Genomic DNA, 13,598 nt, shown 5'->3' with positions numbered 1-13,598 from the left:
TACTAGAATGGATGAGTTTCAGGATATCTATTTGCCCAAAATACAGGAAAAAGAATCGCCTATGTGCCTACGTTTTTTCTGAGAGGGTAATTATATATAATAGTTTCAACACCTGTCAAAATTGTGTATTCCAAAAATAAAATAGGGTTAACCTATGTCACTGCTACCTTACAATGATGTGAATACAATCCGTGGCATTCAGTATTATTTAGTATCTCCTATGTCCCCTCATTAGTTGAAAAGAGGAAATTAAAAAGTCACTGCAATACCGCTGTGGCTAAGTTACTGACCAGAGGGCAGAGGGTGCCTGTTTCACGACAATTTCCCTTTGGGTATCAAAATGCCTCGACTTAGGGGATGGGAAGAGGTCGGCTATCTAAGGGCTGCCCAGCTATCTAAGGACTGCACAGAGCTGAAGTTCCTGCCAGGCCAGGGCGTTCTGTTCTGAATTCTTACCCTTATTTAGACCTCGTCACCACCCCCGTCAGGGAACAACCGGAGGGGTCACTCGTTAAAGGAAGTGACTGGCGGTCGCTCCTGACCCGGAATCGGATCCTGGTCCCGCCCCCTCCACCAGGCTTCCTTCTGCAACAGGCGTGGGTCACGCTCTCGCTCGCTCTCTTTCTGCCGCCATCTTGGTTCCGCGTTCCCCGCACAGTAAGTCCTGTCTTCGTCGCTACTCTGTATCCGCAGCCATCCGCCTTTTTGCGGACTGAGCCGCCCTGGGGACTGAGAGCTAAGGGGAGTTGGAGGCTTTGTGGGACCACCGGGTTCCTACTCGCCTCTGGGAAGTGTGGCCTTGGGGCCTCCGGACAAAATGGGGTCTGTGGTTGATAGCCTAGCAAAAGCAGGGCAGAAGGGCCGCGGGCCGGGCATGGAGGCCAGTGCTGGGGAGATGAGAGCCGTTGCGGTGTTGGGGGCCGAAGCGGAGTGCGTCTGCTGTTAGGAAAGGTTTCATAAGAACCCGGAGGAGGTTAAGGGGGTCACAGCCTTGGAAACCACCCGCCCCCCCGATACACACACAGGCCGTTCTTAATTGTGACAAGCGAGTGCTGGGACTTAAGGCGCTTTCTTTCCCCCTCCTGGTTTCCGAAAGTCGACAAACGGGAGTCCTGGAGGTCCCAGCCCAGGCAGAGTGAGTGTAGGAGGGGAGGTTGTGCAGTGTAGCGTCTGAAGTCTCCCGTGGTCGGGAGCCAGACCAGGATGCTCTCCCTCGGGTCGAGAACGCAGTGATGATTGTTGCCCTTGGGGGCTTCGGTGTGTGGAGTAAAAGGAACCCGTGAGCACTAGAAGTCTCTTTACTCTGCGGAGTAAAGAGGTAGAAGGTGATTTGCTTGATCAGAGATCGGAGGGTCACGTCTTATTTCTTACCTATTCTCAGCAGCTTTGGGGAGGGTTGTCCCGACACCTTCATGATTTTTTGCTTAACAGCCCTTCGCAGAGTTTTTAAGAATATTTGACTCTGGGTTGGGCAGCAGAACGGATCCCAGTCAATTCAGGCCTCCTTTTTATTCCCTTCAGAAATGCCTGGTGAAGCCACAGAAACCGTCCCTGCTACAGAGCAGGAGTTGCCACAGCCCCAGGCTGAGACAGGTAGGTTCCCCTAGCCCCTTGCTGTTCATTCAAACTGTAAGAATGACCCTAAGACCATTTGGTGGGTAAAATGACAAAGGGAATACACTTCTGTTTTTCAGAATTAAGTCATTAAAGATGGGCTATAGCTTTACCAGGGAGGAGAGTCGCTGATACTAACTGCTGTCCTGGAGGGACTTCATTAGGGAATGGAATGTAAACAGTATATTTAAGTATTAAAATCTCCCTGGCCCACTTTGTGGGTTATGGTAACTGCCTCAAAGAGCATTCTGTGGAACCCTCACCTCACATAGAACTGAGCTGGGAAGGGGCTCGGTGATTCTTAACTATTGGAACTGGATGACACACTTGCAGGCCAAGGAGACCTGAGCTTTTGTGAAGTTCTAGCCAGCAAGTTGCACCAAGGTTTTAGGTGGCAGAGCTTGGCATTGTGCCTTCATCACATGTCTGGATGAGATGTGTCCTACTGGTAAATGTGTCCTACTGGGCCCCAAGGCACTCATATGTGGGTTAACTTATTTTATGAGTTGGTGTGGAGATTTCTGGTGTGCTGAAATAATGCCTGCATCAGTAGCTTGCCAGAACCCAATATTGAAATAAACGTTTCTTTAACTACTTCTTCATCTTTGACTACTTCTTCATCTTTGAAATTAATGGATGTAAACATAATATAAAGGCAAGTTTTGAATAGTGGTTAAAATGTACCTCTAGAAAACTTAAGGGATAGTGAAAAAATATTTAATGATATTCTTGCTGCGTCAGTTGTGCTGAAATAAAGAAAGGGAATCTTCGGGCTGCAACTTACATTCTCACTGTCTTTTATTGTAATTTTTTTTTTTTTTTTTAACTTCACCTGTCACTTAAGGGCAGTTTCTTTCTCTTTCTGGAATTAAAATAGAGTTGTTTATAGTTAAAAGCATTGAGGTTCTCTCCCCCCACCTGTCTGATTTTAGCAGCTGAAGGGATTAATACAGCTGCTAGAAAAGAAAAAGGAGGGGGCCTCTGAGCTAGTGAACAAGCTGTATGAAATCCTTGAAGTACAAGGAATTTAATGGAGGGAGAAAATAAAGGACTGGTCTCAAACAATCCTGTAATTCAATGCTAACCGAAACCTTACTCAACAATTTGATATTACAAATGTAGAGACTGAAATTTAGATGAATTTCGAATAATCTGTTTCAAGCCTCAAAACTAATGCCATTTGCTTCTGAAGCAATCTTTAATGCTGGTAAGCTTATTTCTGAATGGTTTGAGCTTGTACAGTTGGTTTAATAATAAGAGAGTGCCAGTGATAAAACACTCTGAATTTTTTTCTGTAACTATAATTAAGTGATTACTATAATGAAAAAACTAGCCCAAAGAATTGGTTATAGTGTCTAAAGCAGGTAACTTGGGCCTTACCCCATCTTGAAATCCAGTCAGAGGAAAACATTCTAAGTTTCAAATTCTGAGTAATGTATTAGGAAGCCTTTACACTGTAATCATAAGACTTTGAACTACCAACTCTCCAGGAAAAACTGGTTGAGCCACCTGTCTTTTCTATAGTTGGATACTGGTTGAATAAATTGTGAGTTTGGATGCTGTGGGTTGTTTTGTTTTCATTTTTTAATTTCCTTCTAGGTATTGAGCATTTGTTGGTCTAATCCTATGCTCCAAATAGTAAGCATGGTAGTTTTTCATCATTCAGAAAATCTTTTGCTGAGCTTTACTCTAGTAAAGCTAGAACATTGGTCTATTTTGGCAGAATGACATACTTATCCAAATTAAGGGGTAGAAAACCAGTGTATTCCCCACTCCAGTTTCCTTCTTCCAAAATAGAACCACAGTCTGGTTTAACAAGTTGGTCTACAGTTTCATAATACAATCCCTACCCTTGTGACTAAGCTCTCTCCCTGGCAGTCTGGTTCATCTTAGATTGATGTCTGAAGGGCTAACATTACCTAGGAAGGTCTGTAGAAACTATGAAGTACAACCCATTTGTGGTTGGCTTTTTGTTTGTTTTGGGTGAATGGGTAAATGGAGGCATAGAGAGGCAGAGTGACTTAGTTCTTAATACTTCATATTGAATTGTGTGCCAGATACCACATTCCTAAAACTTTATTCTAAGAGTCAGATTTTTTTCTTACCTTAGTGGAAGCCTGAGCATATAAAGACTTGTTTTTTTCTCATTTAGCTCCGACTCCTGGTCGTTATCACCACTCACTGCCTTCCTTGTTCTGATTCTCAGTGTCTGTTTCACTGAAACAGACTGATCCTTGGGAGACAGAGTAGAACAGCTATTCTTCTAGTGGTATTCTATGGCCTATAAGAAAAACTTAGGGTTTGTTTGAGGAAGGAAGGGAGGAGGGCACATCTGGGAAAGGATGGAAAGCATGCTATTCCCAACCCCACTCTTAGGCCTGTGCTCCCCATTTAGAGACTAATAGGCTGCTTAGACTGTTCTTTTCACCTTAAAATTGTTTTTTGTAGGTTTTGTTGGTTTGGTCTGGTTTGGTTTGGTTTTGGTAGGACATGGGAGATGGGGAGAGGGATGTGTTCTTACTGGACCACTGAAATATGTTTGGGGAAGGTTGCTGTTGCCTGTCACCTTTGTCTAATCCTGTGTGGTGACTTTCATTCTCAGATTAAAAAATTCTGTGTTTCCTGTGAGGCATGTTGTACCAAGTTGGGCTGCATAACTCACCTTTGTTTTTTTCCTTCCCTTTCCTTCTTTATTCCCCTTTTTTGCTTTTCTCCTCCAGCTATGCTTCCTGTGTCTTCAGCCTTGAATGTCACTGCTGCCTTAGGGCAGCCTGAATCTACCCTTCCCCCTTCTTGTTCCCTGGCTCCCCAACAATGCCCTCTGGCAACCCCTAACCAGCCTTCCCCATCCCTTTCTCCCTCTAGTGTTGCTTCAACCCCTTTTGAAGCTCCTTTTCCCCAGTCATCCTCTGGGACAGCCCTGCCTTTGGGAGTTGTCCCTTCCCCCACTGACACCCCAGCTTTCCTGCCAAACCTACTAGGGCCTCCCATCTCCCCAGCTGCCTTAGCTCTGGCCTCTCCCATGATAACTCCAACTCTGAAAGGCGCCCATTCTTCTTCAGCTCCCTTGGCTCTGGTGGCCTTGGCTCCCCACTCAGTTCAGAAGAACTCTGCTCATCCACTTAACCCTCTTAGTTCACCTCCTTCGATTGCTGTGACTAAGTCAGGGTCGGTGACCTCCCTGTCATCTCCCATTGCTTCCTCAGAACCAAAGACCTCTCCTATTCAAGACCCCTTACAAGTAGACCCTCGAAACATTACCCCCATCCCTCCAAGTATAGTCAGTGCTGTTCCTGCCCATGTTGGAACTCCCTTGGCCTCTGTTCCGTCTGGAGTAGCCTCATGTCCTCAGATGCCACCCACCACTCCCCTAGCCATCACTCCCCCTCAGTTCAGAGACATCCCTGTTTCCTCAGCTCTGACTTCTCAACAAAACAAGGAAAGCCTCAGCCTAAAGGGACCCCATAGTTCGCCTGCTGCCTTATCTGTTTCAACCCAGTCTATTTCTGTGTCTCCCAACATCTCTCCAGTTTTTCTCCCTTCTCTAGGCTCTCACCCTGCACCTTTACATCAGACTTCTCTTGGTTCTCCTATTCAGCCCTTAGGTCAAACAGGCCATAATGTTCTGTCAGATGCTATACTAGATGCCACTTCTGCAGATCATTCTTCCACAGGGACCTCTTACCCTTCTCAGAGATCTGTAATTCCTCCCCCTCCTTCCAAAAATGAGGTGACTTCTGCTGCTGTGGCTGCTTTTCCAGCAGGGACTCGAGATTCCCCTCTGACTCTTTCTGTTGACAAAGATCCCTCTGCTGCCACTGGCATAGCCTCCTACAACCCCTCTGGTTCATTAAATGTAGCTACCTCTTCTCCATTATCTCCTACAGCCTCTCTCATTCTCAAAGGTTCTCCTGATGCCACTCATCATCAGCCTTTGGTGGCCCAAATTCCTGCTTCTCCAGAGAGTCCAAGCTTGAAAGAAGCTCCTGTTTGTTCTGTTGGAACCACCCCATTTGTTATGGCTAACCCCTCTACAGTTTCTGCAGCACCTACTACCTTTGAGATAGCTACTTGTGTCTCTCCTCCAGTTTCATCAGGTCCCATAAGTAGTAAGGACTCCACTTCCCATACTGCCCTTGTTATGACTCCTGTGGCTCCCAAAGAGCTTCCTGCTCCTCAAGTAACAACCCCTCTGGGAATACCAGTCTCTCCTTCTCTGCCAGCCCCTGAGAACCCCAAAAGTCTCCCTGCATCAGTATTGGTAAAGTTACCAACACAGAAAGATCTCCAGACTTCACCTGCCTCTGTTGCTGGAGTCCCTGTTTCACCGGTCCAGGCAGGACTCCCTATCAAGAAAGACCCTACTCTAATACCATTGGCCCTGGCAGCCCCTAAAAATCCCCCCTCTTCCCAAAGTACATCATCATCATTGGAGATCCCTCTTTCCCCTGAAACCACCTTAGCAAAGAAAAGCCTTGTAGAGCCTCTCCCTCTAGTTATGCCAGTCAATACTGCTCCCTCTCCTCTGGGTGTTAACTCTCCAACCTCTGTAATCAAGACAGATCCTTATGCAAGCCCAGACCCCACGAGTCTGCTTCCCAGAAGTTCTCTCCCTACCCCAACCATGGCTACATTTTCTGCTGCCACTGCTGGGGTGGCTCCTACCACTATAGCCAGCCCTTTCCTAGGAGCTGTCTCTTTGACTCATGAAAGCCACCCAGACAAGGAGGTTAGTTCCACTCTTACTATTTTACCTTTGGTTCCACCAGCCTCCGAAAGTTGCCCTGTGGCTCCAACTGTGGCTTTACCCCCCCAGAATGTTTCTGCTTTTCCAGCTGCCATGGCACTGGCCCCCGAAATTCCCAAGTCTGAGCCCTTTCCCTCTCTTCCTCCTCAAGGTGCAAAGAAAGTTCATGGTATTTCTCATACCTCGGCATTGGAACCTGTGGCTTCCTCTCCTGAAGGGCACCCAGCCAAGGACTCTGGTTCTTCTGTTAATACATCTTCTCAAGGAACTTCCCTAGCTGACTCCACATCTCGTTTAGGGACTAGTGTGTCTCCCCAAACTAAAAGACGTCCAACCAAGAAGGGTTCAACTACTTCTACCTTAACTCTTTCTAAAAGTGTACCTGCTGTCCCTGATACTCCTCCTGGAAATCACTCATCCCCTATTTCTCCAGTTGAAGCTTCCTTTCTTCCAGAGGCCAATCTTTCTTTTCAAGTCCCTAAAGGGTCACTGGCCAAGAAGCATTCCCCTACTCCATCCCCCAAAGAGGCCCCAGATACCCCATCTCCCAAAGAGGCCTCCACTCCCCCAGCTGTGGCTCCTCCCTCCCCCAAAAAGTCCCAAGCAGCTCCATCCCCCAAGAGAGCCCCAGCTATTCCATCTCCCAAAGGAACCTCCACTGCCCCAGCTGTGGCTCCCCCCGCCCCCAAAGGGGGCCCAACAACTCTACCCCCTAAAGAGACCTCCACTCCAGCAGTGAATCCTTCCTGCCCCAAAGGGGCTCCCAGCCCCCAGGCCATAGCTCCTCCCTCCCCCAAAGGGGGCCCAGCAACCCCATCCCCTAAAGAGCCTTCCACTCCTCCATCTATGACTCCTTCCTCCCCCAAAGAGTCCCCAGCTACCCAACTTCCCAGAGGGGCCCCTACCCCAGAAGCTGTGGCTCCTGCCTCTTCCAAAGAGTCCCAAGCAACTCCAGCCCCCAAAAGAGCCCCAGCTGTGGCTCCTCCAGCCCCCAAAAAGTCCCAAGCAACTCCAGCCCCCAAAAGAACCCCAGCTACTCCATCTCCCAAAGGGGCCTCCACTGCCCCAGCTGTGGCTCCCCCCTCCCCCAAAGGGGGCCCAGCAATTCCATCCCCTAAAGAAACCTCCACTCCCCCAGCTATGACTCCTTCCTCCCCCAGAGAATCCCCAGCTACCCAACCTCCCAACGGAGCTCCCACTACCCCAGCTGTGGCTCCTGCCTCTCCCAAAGAGTCCCAAGCAACTCCAGCCCCCAAAGGGGGCCCAGCAACCCCATCCTCTAAAGAGACTTCCACTCCACCAGCTAGGACTCCTCCCTCCCCCAAAGGGGGCCCAGCAACCCCATCCTCTAAAGAGACCTCCACTCCACCAGCTAGGACTCCTCCCTCCCCCAAAGGGGGCCCAGCAACCCCATCCTCTAAAGAGACCTCCACTCCACCAGCTAGGACTCCTCCCTCCCCCAAAGGGGGCCCAGCAACCCCATCCTCTAAAGAGACCTCCACTCCACCAGCTAGGACTCCTCCCTCCCCCAAAGGGGGCCCAGTAACCCCATCCTCTAAAGAGACCTCCACTCCACCAGCTAGGACTCCTTCCTCCCCCAAAACTGCCCAACCTCCCAGAGAGGCCCCCACCCCTCAAGCTGCGGCTCCTGCCTCTTCCAAAGAGTCCCAAGCAACTCCAGCCCCCAAAAGAGCCCCAGCTACCCCACTTCCTAAAGGGACCCCCTTTGTCCCAGCTGTGGCTCCTCCCTCCCCCAAGAAGTCCCAGGCAACTCCAGCCCCCAAAAAAGCCCCAGCAACTTCGTCTCCCAAAGGGTCCCCTAATGCCCCAGCTGTAGCTCTTCCCTCCCCAAAAGAGTCCTCAGCTACCCAACCTCCCAAAGGAGCCCCCAATCCCCCAACTGTGGCTCCTCCCTCCCCGAAAGGAGGACCAGCAATTGTATCCCCTAAAGAGACCCCCACTTCCCCAATAATGACTCCTCCCTTCCCCAAAGGGGCCTCAGCTGCCTCATCTCTCAAAGGGACCCTTACTCCCTCAGCTGTGACTCCTTCTTCCCACAAAGAGTCTCCAGAAACTCCAGCCCCCAAGGGGGCCCCAACAACCCCACCTCCCAAGCGGGCCTCCACTCCCCCAGCTCTGACTCCTTCCTCCCCCAAAGAGTCTCTAGCTACCCCATCCTCCAGAGGGACCTCAGCAACTCCATCTCCCAAAAGAGCCCCAGGGACTCCATCCTCCAAAGGAACCTCAGCAGCTTCATCCCCCAAAAGAGCACCAGCTACCCCATCCTCCACAGGTGCCCCCACTCCCTCATCTGAGATTTCTCCCTCACCCAAAGAGGCCCCTATATCTCCAGTTTCAGTTACTTGTCCCTTGGGGTCCATTGCCCCTCAGGCATCTAAAGGCCTACCAATAATGAAAGGTCCCACAGCTCTTAAACCAGTACTTGTTGCCCCAGCTCCAGAAAGTGCACCAGTTGTCACAGTTCCCTCTGAGAAAGATCCACTGGCCAAGAAGAGTTCTGCTACTCCACCTCCTGTGTGCCCCGATCCCTCAGCCAAGAATGGTACTAAAGGACCTCTTTCTACAATGGCTCCAGCCCCTCTACTGACAGTCTCTGCTCAGAAAGCCTCTTCTCCAAAGACTCCCAAAACCCTTCCTGTTTCTCCGTTAAAAGGCAAAGATTCTTTTCATTCCCCAAAGAGCCCCTTGGCTCTTGCTCCTGAGTCTGTGACATCTACCCCTCTGGCAACAGCTTCCTCTGAGAAGGTCCTTCCTAATGCTGGATCAGCATCTGTCTCTCCAGCACCCACCCCACCAGTCTCTCTGCCTCTCCCTCCCTCCCCAGTTCCCCCTCTGCTTCCTAAACAGCAATTTCTGCCGTCCTCACCTGGGCTGGTGCTGGAATCACCCTGTAAGCCCTCAGCCCCTGCTGATGAGGATGAGCTGCCGCCTCTGATTCCCCCGGAACCAATCTCGGGGGGAGTGCCTTTCCAGTCGGTCCTCGTCAACATGCCCACCCCTAAACCTGCTGGGATCCCTGCCCCAACCCCCTCTGCCAAGCAGCCTGTTCTGAAGAACAACAAGGGTATTTGCCTTGGTTTGCTGTGTGCATGGTGTGTCGCCCACACCCCTCCTGGGGCTACCCACCGATACTAACCCTAGGATGCGCCGCTTTCTCCAGTATATCTGCTTGTGTTTGGACATAGAACATAGAATTGTACCATTTTAAATGTAAAAGCTCTAGGTATATGAAACAATCTTGGTTTTCATCACCTCAGTCTGTTTTGTATTATCTTGTGTAATGTGGTCCAGGCTAACCCTGGATCTGCCATCTTTTTTACCTGAATGATCTGACATTGAAAACCAAGACCTATTAGACCTTTAATTTGCTCTAATCTCTGCCACATGACTAACTTTGTCCCTGGGCCTGGGATTTGCTAAAATACTGGGAAATATGGAACTATTTGAGTTTCTTTTCACTTCTTAGATTTAGTAATGACCAGTGCCCAAGGGACTCCCTTTCCAAGACCTTTTCCTAGCCTGAGAATGGTGCAGGTGTATGCTTTTTTTCCTCTCAGTAGTCTTTATTGATGCTTGGCCTTTTGATTGAGGTAAACTTAAAATGTGTGAATTATATTTGGAAGATGGGAGAGAGAGGTCACAGGACAGAATCTAACAGAGGTGAGTGTTAGAACTACAGGTGGGCAATCATTGAGAATCTTCAAGCTAAGTTCATTAGACCAAATTGCTAGAGTAAGTGGTTTGAAAATAAGGCTAAATGTGTGTACACAACTGTTTCTGGCCTTCCCCAACCCAATATAAAGAATAAGGGGAAAATGTCCTCTCTGGCCTGCCTCCACAATGTGAACTTACTGCCTTTTCACCTAAATATAACTGGAGATACCTTGTCTGCCAGAACCTCTTTGGGATGGTTGGGCAATTGGGTAGAATTTGGAGTTAGGTAGGTCATTGGTATTTGCCTGTGCCAGTGGGTAAACACCTTGAGAGAAAGGAAGCAGTTACAGTTTATAAACTGCTTGGCCTGTAACTAGTAATTACCTCATTTCTGGGGCCGGGTCTTTAATGGATGTGTACACACTAGTTTGTGACTAAGTTGGAGGCTATCAAGCTGGCTTCACACAAGTCAGTTGGTTTACACTTAACTTTGTGAGGTCTAGCATAAGCCAGTGACCTCTAGTCCAGGCAAGCTATGGTGAGGTGCCTCCTCCTCATAATGTACTTTAAAATAGTAAAAGTTATTTGTCATCTCAGGGTCTGGAACAGAATCGGACAGTGATGAATCAGTACCAGAGCTTGAGGAACAGGATTCCACACAGGCAACCACCCAACAAGCCCAGGTCGGTATTCTCTTATGCGCTGGTCAAAAGACTTGTGCCAAGGAAGCATTGGAGAACGAGAATTGACCAGAGGAGCTGACTTAAGTATTTGGAGAAGTGTAGCTTCATAAAGGGAAAACCTCCTAGGGATTTTGGTATCTAGGCTTTATTTACATTCCAGTTTACTCATAGCTGTTTTATCTTCTTAGCTGGCAGCAGCAGCTGAAATCGATGAAGAACCAGTCAGTAAAGCAAAACAGAGCCGGAGTGAAAAGAAGGCACGGAAGGTGAGATTTTAAGTCATAAACCAAGAATTAAAGCTTCTGATGAAGCAGCTTTAGAGAGGGGAAACTGTAGTGTTAGTATCATATTTATATATTTATTTTTTTGTTAGTATTATATTTAAAGTGACAGAAATTACTATGGTAGAAAACCCAGGAGCCCGGGAAGCCAATTCTGTATTATATAAACTTAGCCTAGGAAAAGGCTTTGTTGTGGTTGTAGTTACTACTGTGTTCTTTACTTCCTGAAGCTGCTTCTAAAGAAATTAAAAACCTGATGTTTTCTATTTCTTAGGCTATGTCCAAACTAGGTCTTCGACAGGTTACAGGGGTTACAAGAGTCACTATCCGGAAATCTAAGAATATCCTCTTTGTCATCACAAAACCAGATGTCTACAAGAGCCCAGCTTCAGATACCTACATAGTTTTTGGGGAAGCCAAGGTAAAGAAAGTTTTCTTGGATGCACTATAGACCAGGGTTTCTCAGCCTCAGCACTAGTAATAGAGTTAGATAGTTCTTTGGTGTGGAATTTGTGGCTGTAATTTTGGGTCAGATAATTCTTTGTTGTAGAGGAACTTTCCTGTGTGTTACAGATGTTTAGTAGCATCATACCCAGGTGTAGTAAAAAACATCTCCAGACATTTGACATGTTCCTGGGTCAAAATCCCCTCCCAGTTGAGAACCACTGTTCTAGAGCTAAGCTACTACTCTTTCCACAGTGATGTATAATCTTAGTGAGGGCAAGCAATTTAAAGCTATCTAGTAAGTTAACCTGAAGTGGTTTTAGATTGAGAATTTGGAAAAGATATAAATGATTTATTTCATTTACTGCAGACTGATCTATTCACATAAGTCTGTATTTTCTGCCCTTTAGATCGAGGATTTATCTCAGCAGGCACAACTAGCAGCTGCTGAGAAATTCAAAGTTCAAGGTGAAGCTGTCTCAAACATTCAAGAAAATACACAGACTCCAACTGTACAAGAAGAGAGTGAAGAGGAAGAGGTACGTAGGAAAATATTTTATACTTTTAATTCTCTCCAGTTTATATTGGTGGAAGGATTCTGTATTGCTTTAAGCTCTCGAACTGCATTGAGTTAAATAGTTTCTGAGTTATATTAAGAACTAGATTCGGTGCGGGGCTCCTGGGTGGCTCAGTCACTTAGCATCCGAATTTGGCTCAGGTTGTGATCTCGTGGTTTGTGAGTTTGAGCCCTGTGTCAGGCTCTGTACTGATAGCTCAGAGCCTAGAGCCTGCTTCGGATTCTATGTCTCCCTCTCTCTGCCCCTCCCCTGTTTGTGCACTCTCCGTCTCTCTCAAAGAATAAATAAACGTTTAAAAAAAAAAAAAAACAGATTCGACACACTTGGGTGGCTCAGTCAGTTAAGTGTCTGACTTTTGATTTTGGCTTAGGTCGTTATCTCACGGTTCATGGGATGGAGCCCCACGTCAGGCTCTGTGCTGATAACCAATTCTCTCTCTCCCTCTCTTTCTGCCCCTCCATCTCTCATGTGTTCTCTCTGTCCCTCTCAAAATAAACATTAAAAAAAATAAAAAATAGATTCAAGAGACTCCTAACTCGCAAAGAACTGCTAGAGTTCTCCCCTTTAGTTTATTGTTTTTGTTTTCTCTCTCTGTCTCTCTCTCTCTCTCAGGTTGATGAAACAGGTGTAGAGGTTAAGGACATAGAACTGGTCATGTCACAAGCAAATGTATCAAGAGCAAAGGCAGTTCGAGCCCTGAAGAACAACAGTAATGATATTGTAAATGCTATTATGGTAAGTGTCCAAGCCTTTATCCTTTATTCCTTAACTCTCTCTTCCCTGACCAATTATGGATGACTTTATTTTCTGTGGCTTAATATCAATCAGCCAGTTAGGAAGCTTCAGAACAAAATCTATTCTGTATTATCTCATATTTTAGTGGCCTGAATTCTTAATCTGCCTATAACTACTTCTAATGATTTTTTTCTTTTACAGGAATTAACAATGTAACCGTCTGAAAACGAGGACCCTTTTTTGGTGTTTCAAAAGAATAACTGCAGCTTGGTTTGAAATTTGTACTGTTTCTATCATTAATAAAGTTATGGCTTCTTGTTGGATGAACCCAGTAGGTGCTTAGTCTCTTCCCCCTCCCTTCCCCCCACCCCCAAAAATGAAGCCTTTAGAAATGAAAACACATTAATTACTCTTAAGACTTCAACTTCAGTTGAAAAGATTTAGTACAAGGTTGGAGAGGGTACATACATAATGGATGTGGATGAAAAGATTGCACTTTGTAGAAAATGAAGAAGTAACTCACGAAGGGAGTTTTTGACTTCTATACAGAGCACAAACACTGCTCCTAAACAACACTGCAGACATTTTAGTGTACAAAATAAATTATGATTAGGGTAGACATAATTATGCTAGGAAAATAAGTAAAAACTAGGCAAATTGATACATAATGATTAGTCAGTGTGTGATAAATATATATAACTCCAGGGGCACCTGGGTGGCTCAGTTGGTTAAGTGTCCAGTTCTTGATTTTGACTCAGGTCATGACCTCATCACAGTCGTGAGTTTGAGCCGTGTCACATTCTGCAATGTGGAGCCTGCTTGGGATTCTGTCTCCCTGTCT

General features: G+C 47.0%; 2 protein-coding genes across 4 annotated transcripts; both read left to right on the top strand.

The window, feature by feature from the left end:
• Positions 1-549: 549 nt before the first annotated feature.
• NACA (nascent polypeptide associated complex subunit alpha) lies at positions 550-13,084 on the top strand. Of its 3 annotated transcripts, none has more exons than XM_042946915.1 (8): positions 550-657; positions 1,522-1,593; positions 10,634-10,719; positions 10,908-10,985; positions 11,275-11,421; positions 11,855-11,983; positions 12,635-12,757; positions 12,959-13,084. In XM_042946915.1, the coding sequence occupies exons 2-8, from the start codon at positions 1,524-1,526 to the stop codon at positions 12,971-12,973; spliced, it is 648 nt and encodes a 215-aa protein (XP_042802849.1). In that variant the 5' UTR covers positions 550-657; positions 1,522-1,523; the 3' UTR covers positions 12,974-13,084. The 3 variants fall into 3 exon arrangements, with proteins under 3 accessions (XP_042802849.1, XP_042802850.1, XP_042802851.1); XM_042946916.1 differs by lacking the exon at positions 550-657 and adding an exon at positions 687-741; XM_042946917.1 differs by lacking the exon at positions 550-657 and adding an exon at positions 1,117-1,135.
• On the top strand, positions 1,600-10,625 carry LOC122224715 (nascent polypeptide-associated complex subunit alpha, muscle-specific form-like). The gene is made up of 2 exons (XM_042946907.1): positions 1,600-8,358; positions 8,395-10,625. Exons 1-2 carry the CDS (start codon positions 4,112-4,114, stop codon positions 9,515-9,517), a joined length of 5,370 nt encoding a protein of 1,789 aa, XP_042802841.1. The 5' UTR covers positions 1,600-4,111; the 3' UTR covers positions 9,518-10,625.
• Positions 13,085-13,598: the final 514 nt, after the last annotated feature.

Source organism: Panthera leo, chromosome B4 (genome assembly GCF_018350215.1).
Source record: "Panthera leo isolate Ple1 chromosome B4, P.leo_Ple1_pat1.1, whole genome shotgun sequence".
Classification (NCBI taxonomy): domain Eukaryota; kingdom Metazoa; phylum Chordata; class Mammalia; order Carnivora; family Felidae; genus Panthera; species Panthera leo.
The sequence above is the reverse complement of the archived record's forward strand: the minus strand, read 5'-3'. Positions and strand labels throughout refer to the sequence as shown.

Coding starts and splice junctions, on each gene's coding strand:
- NACA (XM_042946915.1), top strand. CDS start 1,524: ATGCCTGGTGAAGCCACAGAAACCGTCCCTGCTACAGAGCAGGAGTTG. Junction 1,594..10,633: donor ACAGCCCCAGGCTGAGACAG/GTAGGTTCCCCT, acceptor TTGTCATCTCAG/GGTCTGGAACAGAATCGGAC. Junction 10,720..10,907: donor CAACCACCCAACAAGCCCAG/GTCGGTATTCTC, acceptor TTATCTTCTTAG/CTGGCAGCAGCAGCTGAAAT.
- LOC122224715 (XM_042946907.1), top strand. CDS start 4,112: ATGGGGAGAGGGATGTGTTCTTACTGGACCACTGAAATATGTTTGGGG. Junction 8,359..8,394: donor CCTCCCTTCCCCAAAGGGGC/CTCAGCTGCCTC, acceptor GACCCTTACTCC/CTCAGCTGTGACTCCTTCTT.